General features: G+C 40.8%; 1 protein-coding gene across 4 annotated transcripts in view; it reads right to left on the bottom strand.

Moving 5' to 3' along the window:
- The window catches only part of prex2 (phosphatidylinositol-3,4,5-trisphosphate-dependent Rac exchange factor 2), a 323,008-nt gene that overhangs the window by 207,591 nt on the left and 92,378 nt on the right, over nt 1–23,039 (bottom strand). For all 4 annotated transcript variants that reach the window (XM_052023230.1, XM_052023227.1, XM_052023229.1 and 1 more), the window contains exons 4-6: nt 22,890–22,994; nt 20,773–20,874; nt 19,680–19,841 (exon numbers count right to left, since the gene is read on the bottom strand). In XM_052023230.1, the coding sequence (XP_051879190.1) occupies nt 19,680–19,841; nt 20,773–20,874; nt 22,890–22,994 (369 nt within the window). The remainder of the gene's footprint in view (nt 1–19,679; nt 19,842–20,772; nt 20,875–22,889; nt 22,995–23,039) is intronic.

Genomic DNA, 23,039 nt, shown 5'->3' with positions numbered 1-23,039 from the left:
TATTCAGCAGGTAGGGCAGCATCTGTGAGTAGAGGAACAGATTTAACAGCAACTTTTCCTCAGTACTAGGTTGTATCATTCTGATGAAAGGTCAACAAAATGAAATGTTAACTCCATTTCTCTCTCCACAGGTGCTCTGAGAGATCTGACTATCTCCAACATTTTGTTTTTTTTCCCCTTATTCTTTTTTGGTCACTCGTCTACCTATTTGCTTTCCACAAATTCTTCTCACTGTGGTGTTATTGTCTGTCTTTTGATCCTCAATTATCTTTCTCACTATTGTCTTTCATTTCTTCCAATTCCCTTCATTCATTCTAACACACCCTTCTGTCATGTATCCGAGAGCAGGTCTGACAAACGGAGACAATTAATTTTTATCTCACACCACTTTTTAGAGGCCAGACTTGAGGAGAAACAAACCAAGCAGCATATATTAAAATAAGAGTGAGTACTGGGATAGAGCAGGCAAACCCTAATTCAGACAAGATGAGTTTAAGAGGATAACCATACAAGCCAAGAAGGCTGGGCTGACCTTAGCCCAGAGGCACTTGGAGCTTCTCCAAAGAAATGAATGGTTATAAGTTGTCACACAAATTTCCAGCATGATCTCCTCTAGCCTGGCTTGTAATATCTGAAGACAGGGACCTCAAAGTACACATCATAGTTCTTTGTTTGGAGTACAAGTTACACCAACTACCACATTTGTAACATATTAGCAAGTATGACACAAATGCACCATAGAAGTATGGAGAACAGGCAGATCACAATGTTTAGTTCAGAGCTCTAGCTAACAACCTTATATTCAGCAGCAGGAGAAACCACCAATTCCCAAACCTACCCAGCACAGCTATTGAAAAAGAACATCAACAATTTGCACAATAGTTGCTAATTGAATTCTGCAGGCTTTTGATACTATTTGATAAGTGTTTGATGTTTCCTAGAGTTCTCTAAAATCTGCAAGGAATGGTTATCAAATGCTGAAGGATTGGAGATAAACCACTAGCTCCCAGACACGGATGCTCATATATTTCTCTTTCCATAAAGCTGCTTGATCTGATTAGTGCTGAGGATGCATCAGTGTTCATTTGCCTTCGAATAGCCTAACAGGCAAAGGGGAAAAAACTGGTAGTGGGAGAAGGAGAAGGAGAAGGAGAAGGAGAAGAGAAGGGCTCTCGTCAGCAAGTCTTATCTACCTGAAATTCATCCACCTGAACCTCAGCAAGGAATATTTTGTGTGTCATTCATACTTCAGTTAAGGAAACCTTAGCTAAAATATTGCTTCTACTCTGGCAACTAATCCTGTCTCAGCACAGAGAGTGGACTGCTTTTCTAATCGCTATCAAAGACACAGCAACCAATAATTCCACATATCATGCTCTTTCCAAGCTGCATCTGGGGAAACTTGCAACATCCAGCATTTTTTTCTGTCCACTGTGACCTCTAATCCAAGAAAACAAAGCACATTTCATTTTCCCTTGCAATAGGTGGAGTGAGCATGTGACATAAAAAGGATTGCAGGTATTCCACCTCCCCCCCTCCCCCACCATGGTACAAAACATCAATGATTGTATGCATGCTTCTTTAAGGATGTCACATTTCATTCATTCTAATTCACCTTTCTGCTGTGTATCTGAGAATGAGTCTGACAAACTGAGATAATAAACACACACTAATCATAATGCTTTCACTTTACAGTGGGCTGCCACACCATCTGTATTTCAACCACCATAACACATGAAAGACTGTGCAACAAGGGCTCTCTACTAATGACACAGGTCTTCAGTTCTATACATAACTATGTGTGACTGTGCACGTACACGCACAAACACACTGGCCCTCAAATCTGCAAAGGCAGTTGTCCATCACTAACATGTTGGTAATGATGGGTACCAAGTCCTGAGGGAATTGGTGCTAGACTCCAGCATGCTTCCTGATATTTTCACAGGTTTCCTGGCAGGAGTATCAATTCACCAAGCATTTTTATTATGCATATTCATCAATTCCATCAAACTCCTCATTTGTGTCTTCGGTCACACAATGCACATGCAACCTCATCCCTGAAGAGCAGCCAACTGCATTATCAATTCCCTATTCCCTGGCTATAAGACACCCCAATAGGTAACTTAACCTATGCAGGTTCTGACCCTAAGTTAACCTCTAAATGACAACCTGTCAACATCTGAATGTATGTCACTAACAAGACCAACATTTATTGCCCATTCCTAATTGGCCCCTGACGGCTTTGAATGCCATTTCAGAAAAGCAGAGATGGCTCTCAAGTCAGATATTGTCAGACCAGATAAGAATGACAGACTTCCTTCCCTGTGCCATCTTTTCCTGCCAGAGGGAAGAAACCTTGGCAGTGCAGTGCTAGGTTACCTGGTGACGTGCCTGTCATGGTTGAATAGATGACAGTATGTGGAAGCTGTGAGAAGTGGGTGTTAGATGTGTTAAGTGAGGGTTTGGTTGAACATACAAAACTAAACCAATTGTCATTTATTGTGGGTGAGTGATGGGGGTGAAGCACATTAAGCAGCATCTGGTGTGTTTAATAAGAAATGGCAGAATGCAGTCACTGAAAATTTATCCCACTAGCTTTACAGTGACATCTGGAGGACTTTCTGGATACCCACAGAAACATAACCTCTCCACTTCTTTCTTTCTTGTGAAACTGTGTGTAATTTATATTTTTCTTGTGAAAGCTACTTATATGATGCTATGACCCTGTGATGCTGCTGCAAGTAAGTCTTTCATTGCATCCGTGCATACGTGTACTCGTGCATATGACAATAAAGTCAACTTTGACTTTGATTCCAGTGCCAAAGCCTCTCCCATTGTAAAAGAAGATCACAAAGCCCGCCTTTTGCCTGTGCCACTGCCGATGCTGTACATCTCCCAGGCCAACAGACTGCCTCCTGGCACCTGCTGTATCCACAATTTACTCTCTAATTAAAAGGTTCAGGCTGGCTTTAACTCCAGACAGCCATTTGTGAAACTTGTGCCTTTTCATAACTGTCTCAAGGATTACAACCACTTTGCCTTGTAAACTCTTACAGATAAAAAATTACACTGAAATACCACAAATGTATATTATTTTTCTATTTGCATGCCTCCACTGATTTGACGTAAATTGTACATGCTTTATCTTTCTGCAAATACACTACTTACTGAATTCTAGACTTTTGTTATGGTGTAGTATTTCACCAGTGAAATTATTGTCCAGGTATTAAATCTTGAAAAATCCTGTAATATAATCAATCCAACAACTAGCCACTTGTTTTATCAAATGTTCTTCTTTGCAGTTTTGTTATGTCTGATGAATTAAGGAAGAACTTCCTTTGTTAACCATAAAATGTTCCAAGTGTTTTTTTGTTGCACTTTTGTGTGTTTGATTGTTTCTACCTTCTGCAATATAAATGCATCATATGGAATGGAAAAATTGGAATATGTATGTTACAATTCAGCTTGGCATAATCTGTTCTCTTCCTCTTTATGTGACCTTTTACAACCTTCATTATATTTCTATCCATTCTTTTCTACAATATTAGCTAACAGTAATGTCCATACCTGTAACATCAACTGTACCTGCTGCAACTGTGCAGAAAGTTGGTGACACCAGGTCTGGTGTATTGCATGCAGCTTTGGTCTCCTTACTTAAGGAGGGATATACTTGCACAAGAGATAGTCCAGAGAAAGTTCACGGTTCATTTCTGGGATGAAAGGGTTGTTTTAGGAAAGGCTGAGCAGATTAGACCTATACACAAAGGAGTTTCGAAGAATGAGAGGTGATCTTTTTGAAGCATTTAAGATTCTGTGAGGGATTGGCAAAGTATATCCTGAGAGGATGTTGCATCTCATGGGCAGAGTTTCAGATAAAATGTTTGCCCATCTAAGATGAAAATGAGGAGGAATTTCATCTCAGAGGGTTTATGAGTCTATGGAATTTTATAGAATATAGAACAGTAATAACACAGGGACAGGTCCTTTAGCCCACAATGTGCCAAACTAATTAAGCTAGTGACACCTAATCCCATCTGCCTGCACATGGTCCATATCCCTCCATTCTCTGTATAATCATGTGCCTATCCAAGAGCCTCTTAAAAACCTCTATCATATCTGCCTCTACCACTGCCCCTGGCAGCGCATTCCAGGCACCCAACACACTCTGTGTAAGAAGAAACTTGCCCTGCACGTCTCCTCTGAACTTCCTCCCCCCACCCCTTTCACCTTAGATGCATGCCCTCTAGTATTAGACACTTTGACCCTGCGGAGAAAGATGCCAGCTGTCTCCTCTGTCTATGCCTCTCATAATTTTATAACTTTCTATCAGGTCTCTCCACAGCCTCTGCCACTCCAGAGAAAGCAACCCTAGTTTATCCAGCCCAGTTTGTCCAACCATTTTGCATCCCAAAGAGCTGTGGAGGCTGTATCACTGAAAATGTTCAAGGCCAAAATGCAATATAAATTTGATAAAGAAGTCAAGAGTTATAGAAAAGAGAAGGAAAGTGAAGATAGGCAAAGATCAGATCAGCCACGATTTCATCAAATGACAAAGCAGGGTCAAGGGGCCATATGACCTAGTCCAGCTCCTTTTGCCATATTCTTCTGTCATCCAGCATCTGTGACATTAAGTAAATGCCAATTGGGTACATGCATATTGCCAACACACTATTGAAGGTGCACAGCTTTGACAAGGATTCATTCATTTCAACATACCAGAACCAATACATTACAAAGATTTTGCAATTGACAGAATCAGAATCAGGTTTATTATTACCGACATATGTCATGAATTTTAATGTTTTGCAGCAACAGTACAGCCCAAGACATAAAGACATTAAAAAAAACTATAAGTTACAAAAATAAATAAATAGTGCAAAAGAGGAATAATGAGGTTGTGTTCATGGACCATTCAGAAATCTGATGGCAGAGGGGAAGAAGCTGTTCCTGAAACATTGAGTGGGGGTCTTGAGGGCCCAATGCGCAGGATTGAAAGAGGCTGCAGAGGGTTGTAGACTCAGCCAGCTCCATCACAGGCACAACCCCGCCCCCCCCAACCCCTACCATCGAGGACATTTTCAAGAGGCGGTGCCTCAAGAAGACAATATCCATCATTAAGGGCCCTCACTACCAAGGACATGCCCTCTTCACATTACTACCATCAGGAAGGAGGTACAGGAGTGCCTTCTTCATGTTTACATCAATGTGCTGGGCTCAGGATAGATCCTCTGAGATGTCGACGGCCAGGAACTTGAAGCTGCTCACCCTTTCCACCGCTGACCTCCGAATGAGGACTGGTGTGTGTTCTCTTGATTTCCCCTTCCTGAAGTCCACAATCAGTCCCTTGGTCTTGCTGACGTTGAGTGCAAGGTTGTTGTTGTGACACCACCCAACCAACCAATCTATCTCATTCCTGTACGTCTCCTCATCACCATCTGAGATTCTGCCAACAACAGTGGGGTCATCGGCAAATTTATAAATGGCACTTGAGCAATGCCTAGCCACACAGTCATGAGAGTAGAGCAGTAGGCTAAGCATGCATCCTTGAGGTGCACCTGTGTTGATTGTCATTAAAATATTACTTGGTGGGGCTCAGGGATCTGAGGTAGGTCACCGGCTTGGGCCGTACAACTGCTGGGATGGGAGAGAGTGATCAACAAATGGGGAGCATCCCTGACACCATCCATTGGAGCATGGAGGAGAAGGCAGGCATGCGATTGAGAGAGAGCAGGGATCAAGAAGGAAAAGATTAAGAGGATGTGAATCAATGGGGAGGCTGACAGGGAGGGAGATTGAAGCACAAAGGATATCAGGTGAGACGGGGACAAGGGACAAGAAACAGGAACTGAGGAAGAGGGTATGGGCAAAATCATGTCCGTTTATGCCCATGTTTATGAATCAGTGTACTTAGGGAGAAGGAACAAGCAAATGTGCTTGCGTGTACATGTGTGTACTAAGTCTGTGCAGCACAGCCTAGTCTCCAATCATCTTGGATCTATTGCCATTGGATCAACACCTTGCTCTGTCAAGTCTGTGTGATAGCTCATTGCAACACCCATCCCATGTTAAAGGAACCCATGGGCAAGCATCTTCCACGCTTCACAACCTGAGCGGAAGGATATCATTCTTGGTCCCCAAGGACCATCCAAGACAAACATTTTCTCCATGATCTGCATTACTAAATGGGGCAGTTCTTCTGCCAAAATCCATGACGGATATGCCCATAACTGGACAAAAGTGGAGACTGCAATCTTTACAACTGCTACCCATCTGAAAAAAAAATCACATTAAAATCAATGTTGGGGAGTTAGTAAAAATGAAAGCCAGATCCATGTAGGGACCTTTGAATTTGAGTATATTCCCAACTATCCATGTAACGTACTCCTCAATTTCCTGTGAATTAAAGGTCAAAGGTCATAAGTTGTGACCTTTGATCCAACTTCTGTCAATAAGTTAAGACCATGCACATCATTACACATGCAAAATTGTCAAGAAAATGACTAAAGTGAATTGAAATAGGAAATACACTGGCCAATTTCCAGTTGGCAGAACTTTAACAAGAAATGATTGGAAATGCTTAAAAGTATGTACAAAACACTTATCTTGCAATTTGTTTTTAATCCAATTTCTCATCAAGAAAGTGTTAATTTAGGCCAATCCTTCAAAGCACTTCTGAATTTGTACATCAATGTTAGATGTGATCCTAAACAGAGGCCCCATCTGCTGATTCAGATGAACATAAAATGATCCCATGGTACTATTTCGAAGAGAAGCAAGGACCTCTCTTCTTGCTGATTAAGCAGAACCCCCGGGTGCTCCTGGCTGCCAATTTCCACTGTGCTCCCACTTTCACATGGTCCACATCTGACTTTTCCTTTCCATTTCCCTTTTTGATCACCACCAATAACCATTACAAGCCCACAGTCTCCCAAAGATGTTGTGACTGCACCTTCTTCCAAACTGCTCCTACAAGGACAGCCAGTATCTCTGCTGTACATCAATCACACCTTCCATACAATTGGTTCTGAAATAGCTCACTTTTCCCTTAATTGTAATTTCTTCTTCATCTTAACTGAGGGGACCTCAATTATATCTTTTCTATTTCCCGGTCTCCTCCCAACCAGAACAAGGTTAGAATTCTCCTTGTCCTCACCTTCCACCCAAGCTGTCTCCACATTCAATGCATCATCTTCCATAATTCCTGCCACATTCACTGTGGTGCCATCACCAGACACACCCTCCTCTCCCCTTGCCTTTCATCATGCTAAAGATATTCTTCTTTCCCCGACATTCTGGTTTTCTCTTCCATCTCCGCCAATACCCATTAACCTCCTCAGGGCACCTTCCCATTGAACTACAGGAGATGCAACTTTGTTCACTTCACAACTTCCAGTATCCAAACATTCCTTCCGGGTGAGGCAGTGGTTCACTTGTGCCTCTTTAAATTTAATATACTGCATTTAGTTCTCACAACGCGGTCTCCTCTATATCGTGGAAGTCAAACACAAATTGGGTAATCATTCTGCAGACATATACTTCCAAGGCATGGGAGGTTACAGACCTAATGTGGGTAAATGGGATTAGTTATAGATAGATACAAAGTCTGCTATGGACACAGCGAGCCAAAGGGCCTGGTTCTGTGCTGTGTGACTCGATACGACAGAACAGCTTCACTCAGTCCTTTACAAATGACCTCTGAGCTTTCAATTGCCCGTCACTTGAATTCTCCAGACAACTTCTACTCTGACCTTTCTCTCTTTGGCCTCTTATGCTGGAGAATCAAGAACTAGAGGGCAGAGGTTTAAGGTGAGAAGGGAAAAATTTAATAAGATACAAGATATTTATTTATTAGTCACATGTACATTGAAACACACAGTGAAATCCATCTTTTTCCATTACTGAGAATGTGCTGGGGGCAGCCCACAAGTGTCGCCACTCTTCCGGCGCCAACATAGCATGCCCACAGCTCCTAACCTGTACATCTTTGGAATGTGGGAGGAAACTGGAGCACCCGGAGGAAACCCACGCAGATACTGGGAGAACGTACAAACTTACAGACAGTGGTGGAATTGAACCCGGGTCACTGGCGCTGTAACAGCGTTACACTACCATGCCGCCCTACAAGTTCAATAGGTACTTGAGGGACAATATTTCATACACACACAGAGCATGGTATGTATATGAAATGAGCTGCCAGAGGGAATGGTTGAGGCAGGTGCAATTACAACTTTTAAAAGACAGTTGTAGATGGATAGGGAAGGTTTAGAAGGATAAGGGCCAAACGGGGCAAATGCAACTAGCTTGGATGGGCATTTGGTCAGCATGAACGAGTTGGGCTAAGCAGACTGTTTCTGTACTGTACGACTCTATTTAGATCTCTATGCTGTTCCAATGAAACCCAGTGCAAGCTTGAGAAACAATATGACTTCTTCTGACTCACAACCCTCAGAGCAGCTGAACACTGAATTCAACTATTTCAGATAATAATTGGTTAGTTCTGATGAAAAGTCATTGAACTGAAAGGTTAGTCCTGTTTCTCTAGCCACAGATGCTGCATAACCTGCTGAGTATTTCCAGCACTCTCTGTTTTTATTTTAGATTTCCAACATCTGCTTTTTGATTATACTGATCCTACTAACTACCTTCCCCTTTTATTTTGCCCCACACAGGAACTACAACAAAGCTTTGATCTTGTTAAAGTCCAAAAATAACCATCCTGTTTCCTCACAAAACCAAGCAACAAGCTAAGCATTTCCTTCTGGAAGAAAATCTCAAGCTTTTCCCTTTCGTATTTCAGTTCATTCACCCAGAACCAGATGTCTATGTTTTTTTTTTAAAATATTATCCATTCCATGACAGAGAGCTTGGGACTTCATCTAAGACTCTGGCACTAGCTCTGAATAATCTGTTCTATTTATTCTGACTTCAAAAATATGTTCTACTTCCTGCCTAAAGAGCCTCAGTCAAATATAAATTTTCTGAAATTTAAATGCAGTCATAACAGCACTCTGAAGTTGGATTACTGCATGCATTGTTTTAAGTATTACATGAGCCAAAATAGTTTTTACCTGGAATAGATCACTTTGGCAAATTTGGACCAGCCACCTTTAGTTGTTAGCCTCCCCCCCCCCCCCCCATTTACATATCCTACTTTCCCTCCATGTCAGGTATGTACTTAATATCGTCACTGGTTGCAGGACCGCACATTAACGCACGTCGGAGACACAAGAGATTCTGCAGATGCTGGAAACTGGAGCTATACGCCCAAAATGCAGGGGGAACTCAGCAGGTCAGGCAGCATCTATGGAGGGAAATAAACAGTCGACGTTTTGGGTCCAGACCCTTCATCAGGACTGGAAAGGAAGGGGGCAGAAGCCAGAATAAAAAGGTTGGGGGAGGGGGAGGAGAACAAGCTGGCAGGTGATTGGCGAGTCCAGATGAGAGGGGGAAGATAGGTGGGTGGAGGAGGGAGGATGATAGGGAATGATGTGAGGAGCTAGGAGGTGATAGGTGGAAGAGGCAAAAGGCTAGAGAAGAAGGAATCCAATAGGAGAGGACAGTAGACCATGGAATAAAGAGAAGAAGGTGGGGAACCAGAGGAAGGATGCTGCCTGACCTGCTGAGTTCCTCCAGCATTTTGTGGGTATTACATTAACGCATGTACTGCCCCAGATCAAAACTCAAATATCCACACTATGACTGTTTAGTCTTAGTAGAAATAAGAGCAGATCACACAGTGATCCTGCCTTTCTTGCTATTTACAGGGACACTGCACGCTGATGACTGCGCAGCCACAGAACTGATTGCATACTGCTCAAACGCATTCCAAGTTCCACGGAGTCTGCCATGTTACTCATTCAATAATTGCCTCAATTCCTAGCCTCTGAATAATTCCAGGTGGCAGCAATAGATCTATGCTACATTTCTCAATTTGTTGCTCAGTGCAGCATCAGAGAAATCGCCCAGGGTCTCCGCTAGTAAAGAAATTATGAGACCCTTTTTCACATTTCAGTGAGGAAAAGGTGGCAATTCGGGGATTGCAATTTGCCAGCTTTGCTGGTTCCTCATGAGTGCAGGCAGTCACTGTAAGGACTCTGATTAATAACATGGAACTTTTGCTTCCTAAGTGTACCTTTGGTTATCAATCATAAGAAGAATATCATGATGGCAAATGCCATGTTTGATGGAAGTACCCATGACTCTTTCATTCTGAGGAAGGCCACACTGCTAGATATTTACAGTGGCCAGCAATGCCCAGAAGGATCAAGCCTGGGGCACAGGGCTACTCTCAATCTCTAGGACTCTTCACATCAATTTGGGCTCCAACCACAACAGCTGAGCACCAATACAACCACAGCCACTACATTACCAAAATCTTGAGGAAAAACATCTATTTTTCTCCCAAAGTTGAGAGTTTGTTACATGCATCACACTGGGGACATCCTGCAGTATATACCAAACAGGTGTGAAGACTTCATCAAAATACACTGCATGCTGCACAACCCTGCACACCACAGACAGCAGCCAGAGGAAGAATATCATTAAAACAAGGAATCTGAGAGTTATTAGGCTGAGCCTGAAGGAGCAAGACGAATACGAGTGCAAGTAGAGCTACCAGAGGGATGTCTCAGCTGAACATCAAAATCTCATCCCCCAATTGAACAAAAGATAGAGACATTGTCAGAATTTCATGAAGAGACTGCTGAATGACTGACCCAATTCAGACCTAGTAGACCTCTCCACACTACAAACCTTCGCACCAAGGTTGCATTTACAATCGTGTTCCATTCATTTTTAATGGGAAAACATAACTCACAGTCCAGCAACAATTGACATGACATGTGTTGTTGTCACAAATTAACTGGACTCTGACAACTTGCACTCATTTCTCAATCACACTTTATTTACTTGTGCACAAGGAGAACAGTCTGGTGCCTGTCACCAAACTGTTCTAAAGTTTCGACAAAGAGTTGTCTTTTTAAACAGATATTGACCAATTAAAATCTTGTGCACCTTAGAATCCTTCATTTGCATACAAAAAATATCAATCATATTCCATTAATATAGGTGTTAATGACCAATAGAAACTACATGTTAATGGACAATAATATCTTAGAGTAACTAATTGTCCAATTGTGTGTGCCTTGCATCCTTCGTTTGCATCCTTATCTTGTCTTGGTGGTATGCAAGATGACCTCGGGTCCCATGCTATGCAAAGAGGAGCTATGCTCTCAAGGACCTTGCTCAGCACGGGTGACTGCACACTGTCTGTAACCCATCTCTGCCTGCACACTCTCTTAACCTTTGTCTTGCCATAGCGTCCACAGTGTGACATTAGTAACCATTCTTAATGAGGCATCATAGAGTATGCAGCAATACCCACATCTCACATCACAGCAGTTTGACATATGTCTGCACAATGAAGTATATTATGTTCCTCATATGAGAACGCATTTGAGCATTGCTAATGACTTGAGATTCACTTAAAACAAAGCAAAATTAAGTGAGAAATAAATCAAAAATCATGGCACTTATCTCAACAGTTGCCTTTTGCAAATGTCAGCCTAGTGAGTGGGTTTCAATATCCTATTACTACTTCACAGTGTCCTCACTATGGCTGCAGTCTGGCTATTGAAGAGCTGCTCCCTTTCCTTTTAAGTCTGCACAAATATCCTTATGCACCAATAAGAAGCTCTTGCCCTGTATTGGCCAACTTCAAACTACTGCCCTCAGTCAACTGAAGGAGCAGTCTAGGCAGCCTTCCACAGGGGGGGTGAGGCATAGGTGATAGCACTACCCAAGTGGTTGTGGTTGGAGGTACATATGCACCCTCATAAAAGAAGACATCAATGTGCTAAACCTACTCAGCAACCAATCTGGCAGGCAACTCAGTTCCAATGGTCCAATGTTCTGCTGGCACTCAGACCACTCATGCATTGATTTCAGGGCCTGAAGATGAACCAGCCAGGAGATCCTGACTCACAAGGGTCTGCTCCCTACCGTCTTCACCCTTCTCCTCAATCAGCTGAGTACAATCTGAGCAGGACTCAATTTTCAGGCAAAGAGGTTTGAAGTCAGAGCCAAGTCTCTGCTCCTGCAGAAGAGGGATACATTCACATGGGCCATCTCTCCTCTCCTATAGGAGAGAGACCTGCTCATACATGCAATCTCTCTTTTAGTGAAGAACACCAAGTTGCTCATTCAGTATGTTCCTTTGCTCCTGGGGAACTGCCAGCTATTCATAAAGAGCAGCCCTGTATGCACCGAGAAGAGCAATCTACTCACAAATGGCATCTTGTGGTTCAATGAGGACAGCATATCTGCTACAAGTCACAATTCTCTCTGTTTTGTGCAGCCAATACCAGGCCTCTAGGCGAATCAAGTTGAAACTGCACAGGAGCATAAAGTTATGTTGCCTTCACTTGGCTTTTGCAAAGAATTGTGCATCCCCTCCTGGAATGGAGGTTATCATCTCCCAGCCCTGCACAACCTCCTGCAAGAGCTTGGAGATGGACTCCTCCACATTTCTGACATTGCATTAACCATCTGTTGCACATCCTTATCAGTCTTTTCAGGAAGGCATCCCAATCATTGACCTCTTGAAATCTTCTGGGGCAGTACAGCTGTGTGGACCATGCCCCTGGTGACCCTAACACCATATGCCTACACCTTGTGTCTAGACTACAATTTTATTGTGCCTGGTGTATCTCCCAGTGACACGCATCCCTCTAGTTTACTGCACTCATCCTTCAAGATGCCAGTCTGTGCTGTGGTGCTACAGGGTGTCAGGCACAACGCTGAACTTTAATTTTTCTCACCCTCTCCCACTCTTCTCTCCTACTCCTCAATACAAATCAATACAAACAATTAATTACTTATTCCCATCCATTTTTATCAATAATCACAGTTCAATGAATGAGCTGTATGTTTCAGCTTGTCAAACTATGCATGGTTTGCTTTTGTCTTATTGTGTCCTTAAAGAGAAGAGACTGACCAGTTTCTGAGTTTTGCAGCTGGTAACTAGTGACTACCACTGAAGCAACAAATAGCAGAGTTACTAACACAATATATTTTTGAAGTAAAAAGAATAAACTGTAGAAGAAGATGGGTGTTTAAAACAAAGTATAATTGTTTAGCAAGATCAAACTGCTGGAGGAACTCAGCAGGTCAGGCATGGTAGTGTAGCAGTTAGTGTAACGCTATTACAGTGCCAGCGACCCGGGTTCAATTCTGGCCACTGTCTGTAAGTAGTTTGTACGTTATCCCCACGTCTGCATGGGTTTCCTCCAGGTGTTCCAGTTTATTCCAAAGACATACGGGTTAGGAAGTTATGGGCATGCTATGTTGGTGCTGGAAGCGTGGCGACACTTGCAAGCTGCCCCCAGAACACTCTACGCAAAGATGCAGTTCACTGTGTGTTCCGATGTACATGTGACATAAAGATATCTGTGCGAAGAAAGGAATTGCTAAGGTTTCAGGTCAAGACCCTGCATCAGGATGGATTGTTGTAATTGTTAAACAATTATACATTAAGTAATATTGTCATGTATACTGAGATACAATGAAAAGCTTTTGCTCTGTGTGCCATCCAGACAGATCATGCCATACATAATGACACTGAGGCAGTAAAAACAAAACAGAATGCAGAATATAGTGTTGCAGCTACAGAAAGTGCAGGTGGGCAAATAAATTGCAAGGGCCACAGTGAGGTAGATTGGCAGATCAAGAGTTCAAGATTTCATCTATTAGCGTATGAGAAGTTTGTTCAAGAGTCTGATACCAGTGGGATTAAGCTGTCGATTCAGGTAGTATGTGCTTGAACTCGGCAGGTTGAGCAGCATCTGTGGGGGGGTGGGGGGAAGGAATTGTTGACGTTTCAGGATAAGACCCAGCTTCAGGACTGAGAGTGGAGAGGGAACATAGCCAGTATAAAGAGGAGAGGGGAAGGGCGAGACGAGGGCCAGTAGGTGATAGGTGGACCAGGGAGGGGTGAAGGATGGCAGGCAGAAGGAACCAGGTGGGGAAGGTGAACAGGTGGAGTTGGGAGACAGTGGAGGTGGAAGCAGATGAGGAGAAAAAAGGCAGCTGGAGATGGGTGGGGGGAGGATAAGGTGAAGGTAGAGACAGAGGCTTGAGGGTGATGAGCAGTGACACAAAGGCTGCAAGTGTTGGAACCTGATAAGCAAGGAACGTGATAATGGGAACTAGTAAAAGGAGAGAGGGCGGCCAGATGGAACCAAATGGCAGGGCGGATCTGGTGGGTGAATTGTGTGGGTACTAGGTGGATAGAACCAGTTGGGAGGAGGGAAATACATTGGGCGATGAGGGTTGAGGGTGCATATGGGAAAGGAACAAAAATGGGGAGGACAGATGGTGGATTGGAAGGAGCACGAGAGAGAGACACAGGAGGTAAGAGTTACCTGAAATTGGACAATTCAATGTTCCTATCATTGGGTTGTTGACGACCCAGACAGAATACGAGGTGTTGTTCTGAGACTTCTAGATCAACACCTCATATTCCATCACCCCTCCAAAAAAAAATCCAATGAACATATCTCCCTCATTGGTGCCCAAAAATCACGACAAGGTCTTACAATGGGTGCACTTAAGGATGGCAACTACTTTTTTCTGGCAGGGAACACTGGTTTAAGATCCATTCAAAAGCTGGATTAGAATGACACAAGGACTTTTAAATAGACATATTTTGCAACTGCCCCATTTTTTAGTACTGACAGGTCTTTGTGAATAAAACCAAAGATATTCTCTTTAGCTTCCATCAAAGTATTGAATTTTTTTAACTCAATCCTGAATGCATAGTTGAAGGACATGGAGATACAAATTTATGGGAAGATACTTTTGTGGTGTGATTACTTTTGTTCCAAATACTAGTATTGGTTAAAACAAAGCCAAAACAGCTGGTGTGACTATGTCTATGGTTTTGTTTATTATTGTGAAAGTTATACTTTTTTTCTGTCTGAAAGCTTTTTTGAGCCAAGGACATTTTACATTAAAAGGCAAACAGGTGAACACCACATTTTTGGAAAATGATTTTAAGTAGTGCATTTAATCAGTAAGGCCCTGCCAAAGCTGCAGTACAAAGTTCAAAAAATTGTGGCTAGGTTGGAGACAAGATGGAAAAGTAATGTCTATTTTTGTCAATTGTGGTAATTTGCAAATGTCAGTTGGCATATTCATTCCTGGGGAGAAAAAAAACTTTAATGTCTAATTGTTCATGTAGTTTAACAATTACAACAATCCATCCTGATGCAGGGTTTTGACCCAAAACCTCGACAATTCCTTTCTTCCCGCAGATATTACCTGACCTGCTGAGTTCCTCCAGCAATTTGTTTTTTGCTAAACAATTATACTTTGTTTTAAATATTTAAATCATGGCCTTTGACAAGGTACCACATGGTAGACTGGTCTGGAGGGTGAGATCACATGGGACCCAGAGTGAGCTAGCCAATTGGATATAAAATTGGCTTGGTGGAAGGAGTGAGAGGGTGGTAGTGGAGGACTGTTTTTCAGATTGGAGGCCTGTGACTAGTGGTGCACTGCAGGGATGGGTGCTGGGTCCTTTGTTGTTTGTCATATGCATTCATGATTTGAATGAGAGTGAAGGTGGAACGATTATTAAGTTGGCAGATGACAACAAAATTGGTGGTGCAGTGGACAGTGAAGAAGGTTGTCTAAGGTTACAACAGAATCCAGATCAACAGGGAAAGTGGGCCAAGGAATGGCAGATGAAATTTAACTCAGACAAGTGCAAAGTGATGCACTTTGGGAACTTAAACCAGGGCAGGACATACACAGTGAATGGCAGGGCCCTGGGGAGTGTTGTAGAACAGAGAGACTTAGCTGTACAAGTACATAGTTCCCTGAAAGTGGCGACAGAGTTAGACAGGGTGGTGAAGAAGGGGTATGTGACACTAGCCTTCATTGGCTGAGATATTGAGTACAAGATTTGAGTCATCATGTTACAGCTATACAACAATTTGGTGAGACCGCACTTGTGGCCATGCCACCGAAAGGATGTGATTGAGCTAGAAAGGATGCAGAAAAGATACACAAGGATGTTGCTGACACTGGAGAGCTTGAGTTATAAAGAGAATGTGGATAGACTGGGACTGTTTTCCCTGGAGGGGTAAGATTTAAAGGGGTCTGAAGGGGAAAGTTTTTCACAAAGAGGGTGATGGGTATATGAAATGAGCAGACAGAGGAAGCGGTAGGGGGAGGTACAATTGCAACTTTTAAAGGGTATTGGACATGTACGTGGATAGGAAAGGTTTAGAGGGAATTGGCCAAACCCAAGCAAATGGGACCAGGTCAGGTAGGCATCTTGGTCGATATGGATGAGGCAGACTGAAGAGCCTGTTTCTGTGCTGTGTAACTCTCTGTCTACAGTGTTTATCTTAGTTACTCACTTTTTTCCCCACTACCCATCCCTTGGTGCACTGCAGTCTATTGCTCTAATCCAGGAACAAATCTGGTTTCGGTCACAGGGTCTGCTGCAGACAAGGGCGTGTTTAGGATTTGGTACGCAAATGAGAAACTCTGGGAATGGTTCTTAGGAACCTCAGGAGCAGCCAAGATGAAGGTCAGCAACATTGGGAGCTGTCAAGATAGAAGCCAGAAATCCTGAGAGTGCCTGATACAAAAATCTCACAAGTGGGAGCAGTTCGGATGTTCCAACCTATTGCATTGGAGGCCTAATGAGCAATTTCAGCAATACCCCAATTTAGCCTTATCAAGAAGATATTGAAGGAGCGTACATATACACCACACATTTTCACATAGCTAAGGTGGAATTTCATGGAAATTTTGATGACTGAAATAATTTATTATTTGTCTTTTCCCAATTACCTTTATATTCTTTAAGAAGCTGTGAAGTAAAGCTGCTTTTAATAATCACTTATTAAATACTGGGGTTTGTGGAAAATGTGTGATACAATTTCATTTATAATCAACTTCACCACATAAAAGTGGTCCTCAGTTCTAATCCATGCCTACATTGGCTTCAGACCAAGACCCAGTTCTAATTTTACAACATACTATGGTAAAGCAAACCATTAGCATTATTTTAAATGCAACTCTGAGATTTTGACAGACATACTTTTTATGCTGGAAGCTATTTTCTTCCACAACTGACCTTCAGACAATGCTGGCTATAAAGTCGCTTAATTAATCTCAGTGCTGGTTTACGAGAACATTTATCTGCCTTTCATATTTGTTATTATCATTAATTTGCCAGGTGGTGCATTTCAATATCAATCAATTTTTTCCTGCAAGCTAACTTCTGTGATATTGCAAATGAAATATAAGTATTATGTTAGTTTTACCGTCACAGAGAATTCTTCCATCTTTAATCAGTTGATTGCGCCATTATCATCTTGGATTGAAAATTACATCATTAAAAGACTTTCACAGATTATGGTTATATGTAAAGGCTAACCTCAGTAAAACACAAGAATATTCACTATATTTCATTTACTTCCATTAAGGCCTATGCATAGTAACTAATTCATTAGCCTCTAAAATGTAATTTTAATGCAGGTGGTGTAGATATACATCATTTGGTTTCTCAGTTTGTCTGTAGCAGTATGTTCACAGGAATCAACAGCATTAGAAAAGATAATTGTAAATCATCTGTCCAATCTATAACTGAAAACCAATGTATGGTCAACAAATTTTAACTTCCGATAAAAAATATTATTCAACTCTTTTCTATTTTTCTGGCACTGCATGTTTTCATAATCTCCCAGAGCAACCTGTTTCAAACAATCTCGGTCTCAGTGAAGTAACTATTAATACATTCGTTAAAGTTTTTTCTCCTTGTATATTGCTTGTATCCCACAGAATATTGAAAACTTTGATACTATTTTTCCTGAGCCATGACTAGAAAAGAACTTTGAGTTCCTTTAGCATCTTATAGCAACAAAAGTTTCAGGTGCTAAATTGGAATATTAATTGGAATATTAATATTAGAAAGCAAACATAACATCCCAACTGTAATACTGAATGCATTTGTTCTAAAATTAGCTACAACTTTGCCAATCTGATCTGGTCCAGCATTAATCAAATAATGCATCATTCAGGTGCAGAAAGAAATAGGGCATATGAAATGTTGCCCTTTATTGCAAAGGATGGAGCACAAAAATCGAGAAGTCACATTACTTCTGTACAACATGTTGAGAATTTTGTTCATTTTAAGTTTCCTTATGTAAGGAGCGATACATTTGGATTGGAGCAGTTCAGTGAAGGTTTATTTGGTTGATTCCTGGGAATGAAATGGTTGTCCTGTGAGAAACAGTTGAGTAACAGGCCTATATGCATTGGCATTTAGAAAAAAGTGAGAAGTGATTGTATTGAGACATATACGATTCTAAGGGGGATGTACAAGGTAGAAGTTGGAGGAAGGGGAAGTTGGTGGCATGAGAGAGAATAAGTCACAGGGCTACAGGAGATGAGCGTGAATGGGACTAATGGGATTGCTTTCCTTGGAACTAATATGGGCGAAATGGACTAAATGTCCTCCTTCTGAACTGTAATAAGTATATAGTAGATGGTATCAGGACCTTTTCCATTTGGGGAAATCTAAAACAAAGAAGCATCATTTCAGAATAATGACTGCCCATTTAAGATGGAGAGAAGGAGGAATTTCTTCTCTCAGAGGATCACGAGTCTTTGGAATTCTCTACCTCAGAGTACTATGGAGTCAGGCATTCAAAAAGCAGGACATAGAAGGAGGAATTTCTTCTCTCAGAGGGTTAGTGGAGTCAGGCATTCAAAAAGCAGGACATAGTCAAACTTTCCAGTTACCATTCTACTCTCATTCATTTGCACAGTGATAGAAAGTGTCAGCATTGTTATTGAACAGCCATTACTCATCAATTACCAACTCACCAAAGCTCATTTTGGTACTGTCAGAAGCTCTAAGTTCCAGGAGGGGCAAGATGACAATGAATGACCTTGACCCTATGGCAACATTTGACTGAATGTGTACCAATTGCTCAGAAACTTTTCTTCATCATTTCTGGGTCTACTTACTGGAGGTCCCTGCTCAACAACACTGCAGAATACCTTTACCTCTACACTTACCACATGGTCTCCAGTGGTTCAAGAAAACATTTAGCCACCAACAAGAGAAATTAGAGATGAACAATTAATGCTGGCCTTGACAGCAATATCAACATCGAGTATTAACTTTTAAAAAATACACAGTGGCAACTCATTAAGGTTTCTTTCATTGCACCTTCCAAAACTGCAATCACCCAAAAACCCAGGGGCTTTGGCGACATGGGAACACCAACATTTGCAAGTTTTTCACCAATTCACACACCATTCTGACTTGAAAATGCTTGGTCAATCCTTTATTGTCATTCGGTCAAAATCCCAGAACATGCTTTGTAGCACGGGGAGAGCAGGAAAGTGGATGAAATGGATAGTTCCTTCAAAAGAGCCAGAAACAGCATAAAGGACCAGATACCCTTTACTGTGCTCTATATTTCTATTATGTGAACAAATAACAATACATAAAAACATCCATACTTTTTCATACTCCATGCCTCAAATGCTCTGAGCTAGCTTTAAACATCATGAGCATCATGTTTAGGAACATGATCGTGGTGTAACTTTAACTTCAAGGTTACAAAAGTATAAACTAGTAAGAGCAGCCATACCTCCCATCCTTCAATATGTGACTGCCATTCTTCTAGAATTTCAAGCTTTTCCATTTGTCGCTTGGCTTCATTGATGGTGGAGCACACAGTTTTCATGGCCTGAAGAGCCTCGAGTACTGCTGAATAGTCATTATGCCTCTTTGGTGTCCTCTTCATCAATTCCTGAATAAATGTAAATGCACATTTCCTCAGAAATGTAATTCATAAAAATTATTCACTTTTGTTTACTTTCAGTGATAACAGAACACAATATGTTTCTCCTCAAGAGCATCATTCTTTATGAAATGTTTAATACAACTTTTTTTGATTGAATGAGTCTGAGATTTGAGGCTCAGTTACACTAATAATAAGCAAAAATGTGTTTTGAAACAGTCTTTCATGTTTTATATTAGGAAGCAAATAAAAAAGATTTGTCAAATAAATTTTCATGAACTTGAAATTAATCTAACATCCAATACTTATCAATTCCAAAAAATCATTAATTCATTACTGTGCAGATTACACTTTAGAAAAATAAAGGCAAGCTACAATCAAATGGCATTCTCATGTTAAAATCTGGAAAACCAACTCAATATAGAAACTTAAACATTTATAAATCTCTCAATATAAACATAAATAGCTGCTAACTACAAAGATACAAAAATATACACTTGTCTATATAATTAAAGTCTGAAGCAATTCCAAAGTACTCATAAATAAATTTGTTTTTTAAGAAAGACACAAGGTTTTCCTTACTTGTGGAAACTTAACTCTGTTAGTCCTACTTTGCTAAACCACAGTCTAGACTGACTCATCCATGCTTATTATTTTCATTCACTTTTTTTTTGGGCTGCATATGGTGTAGATTTAGTATTATCCCAGAGCACTAAATGCAAGAGACTACATTAACACTGCAGCCAATTAATGGTGTAATTGTTTAATTATAATGACTCCAAGTTAAGGAAAATAGCAAATATTGAATTTTTTAAAAATCTAAGAACCAGTTTTGGTCTGAATACTATTTCAATATTGAGAAGTGCAAGAGGAAGTGACATGAAGTTATATCCAAAAATTTACTGTTTCTATCAGGTAACAACAGAAACATTTTAAGTACCTTTAGCAGAAGTGGATACTTGCATATCCTTTGTATGGGAGCCACTAGATACCCTTCAAGTGGAACATCAGGGTTTTTCCGTCCTGCAAGCAGCATGCAACCCTCGTATATCGAAATACAAAATAAGTAAATTAGATTATATGTGTATTGATATTAGTATAACATTATAGAGTTATAAGACAGCTCCAGATGTACCTATAAGTCACAATAAATGCAACTACTACAAAGGCATTGTCAAAGGTGATATAGATTAATAAAGAAAGATCCCTGCCCTCTGGTCATCCATTTGTATTGCCATATTGCATATTTTTAATGACACAATCACAACAGATTCCCAAAATCCTTTTCCACATACTTTGATAGTTTATAGTCCAACGACTAGAAATCTAAAATAGCAGGTCACGAGAACTAGATTTCTGGAAAATAGGCAAGGTCTAAATTGCCCCTCCTAGGATGAAAGGAAGGATATGAAGCAAACCACAAAACACTATATAAAACACTATACAAAGCCTAGTAATCTCTAGGGTAGGGACATGTTCGGCACAGCTTTGTGGGCCGAAGGGCCTGAATTGTGCTGTAATTGTTCTATGTTCTACTAATTAGTGACGCCAGGCTCGTTTTCACATGTTGCAAGATCTTACTCAGAGGTCAGAGCAGGAATGCAATCCTATTAGTTATTCTATGAGAAACTATCTTATTCTGCATTAAGATCCTGATCTTGGTTTAAGATGGGCAGAGCTACTAACTAGGGTGGTTTAATCCAATAGTCGATTTTCCAGAATTAAAGACTTCAGATGGCAATATGGTTTGACTAACTTAAATCATGGTGAAGTGATGAATGAAAGAGAGAATTACAAGAATTAGACCAGTGCTGGTTTTCAACATGAGGGATCAAAGAATAGGAATAGTAACAAGGATCATGGTGACGAAACAAAAATAATTACTAAATTACTAACTTGCAGGTGATTTAGATCGCAGCTCCATCACTAGACTTAGAGAAAGTTCAAATGTTCATCACACAGGGAATCATAAAAGACAACCTTTGGTGTTTACTTATAATCTTTCAATTAAAGGCTCTGAAAACCCATGATACCTCCAGCATATACCCAGGGTTGTTGCAGCAGGAGTGCACTGGAGAGTTGGAAATTAGATCAAGATCTGGACTCCAGGTATTCCAGGAGACTTTGTTTGAGTGAAGTTTTACACAATGCTCTGGCATAGCCTGTTGCTGAATGATAGATTTGGATCCACTGAGTCAAAACCTGGATCCTTAAAAATAATCATGGAAAAAGGAGCTATTATTCCCCCCACCCCACCCTCCACTTGCATCAACGTGCAAGAATATGCATACTATAGAGTTTAATTCCAAATCTTTTGGGGCTCTGCATGTCTGAAAAAAAATCCTGCTCCTGGATTTCATCTGCACAATGGTATAAACATTATTAACTACTGATTTAGTTGTTTTTTTTGTTCTGACAGTTGCAAAAGTAAAAATAACTTCATCTTGAAATGTGCAATTTTCAATTATGGAATCTATTAAAATGGTCACAAAAATGAGAAAAATACTTCAGTTGCTCTAAATCTAAAACGAAAGTAGAAAACATTGAGGCTACATATCAGGTAAGTCAGCACATGTTATGAAAGCATATATCACTAGGCACTTAAGGCCAGTGATGAGAGTGTCATGGAAATCCTTACTTGCTTCTCCAATCAACTGAAGTACAAGTGAAACACTGAACCCAGTGCACACACTGCTGCTACAGTTTTACAGTGATACAATCAGGCAGCATATGATAGTAAAGAATTAAATGTGGATGATTTTGCATTCCCAGAAGTATTAATGCATGGTTCATGAGTTCACAGCTGAAAGTTATTATGCCAACATTAACTTACAAACTGATCAACATTTCAACCCTGCCTCTCAAGAGGACAGTTAAAAATCAACCAGAAGACTTGCCTAGACTATTCCATCAATAACCATTCACACCTCTACAGTGCTTTTCTGAAAATCTTCTTTTGCATCGAAAAGGGATTTGTTGTGCAGAATATCATTTTGTTTTGCCTTCATAGCAATTCAACCAAATGCTTTTTGTAATTGTAAAAAATGGACTCATTACCAGCAAAAATGTCCTCACAGTCCGCATTTTATTCAGTTCCAAGAGCAGCCTTTGTGCTTTCTCATGATTACTGCAGTACTCATCATAGATAGAAAATCGGTGCTTCTGTATTTCAAAACAAAAAACAACAATAAACAACCTTGGTGAATT

Source organism: Pristis pectinata, chromosome 9 (assembly GCF_009764475.1).
Source record: "Pristis pectinata isolate sPriPec2 chromosome 9, sPriPec2.1.pri, whole genome shotgun sequence".
Lineage (NCBI taxonomy): Eukaryota > Metazoa > Chordata > Chondrichthyes > Rhinopristiformes > Pristidae > Pristis > Pristis pectinata.
Note: the sequence above shows the minus strand (reverse complement) of the source record. Positions and strands in the feature narration are given on the sequence as shown.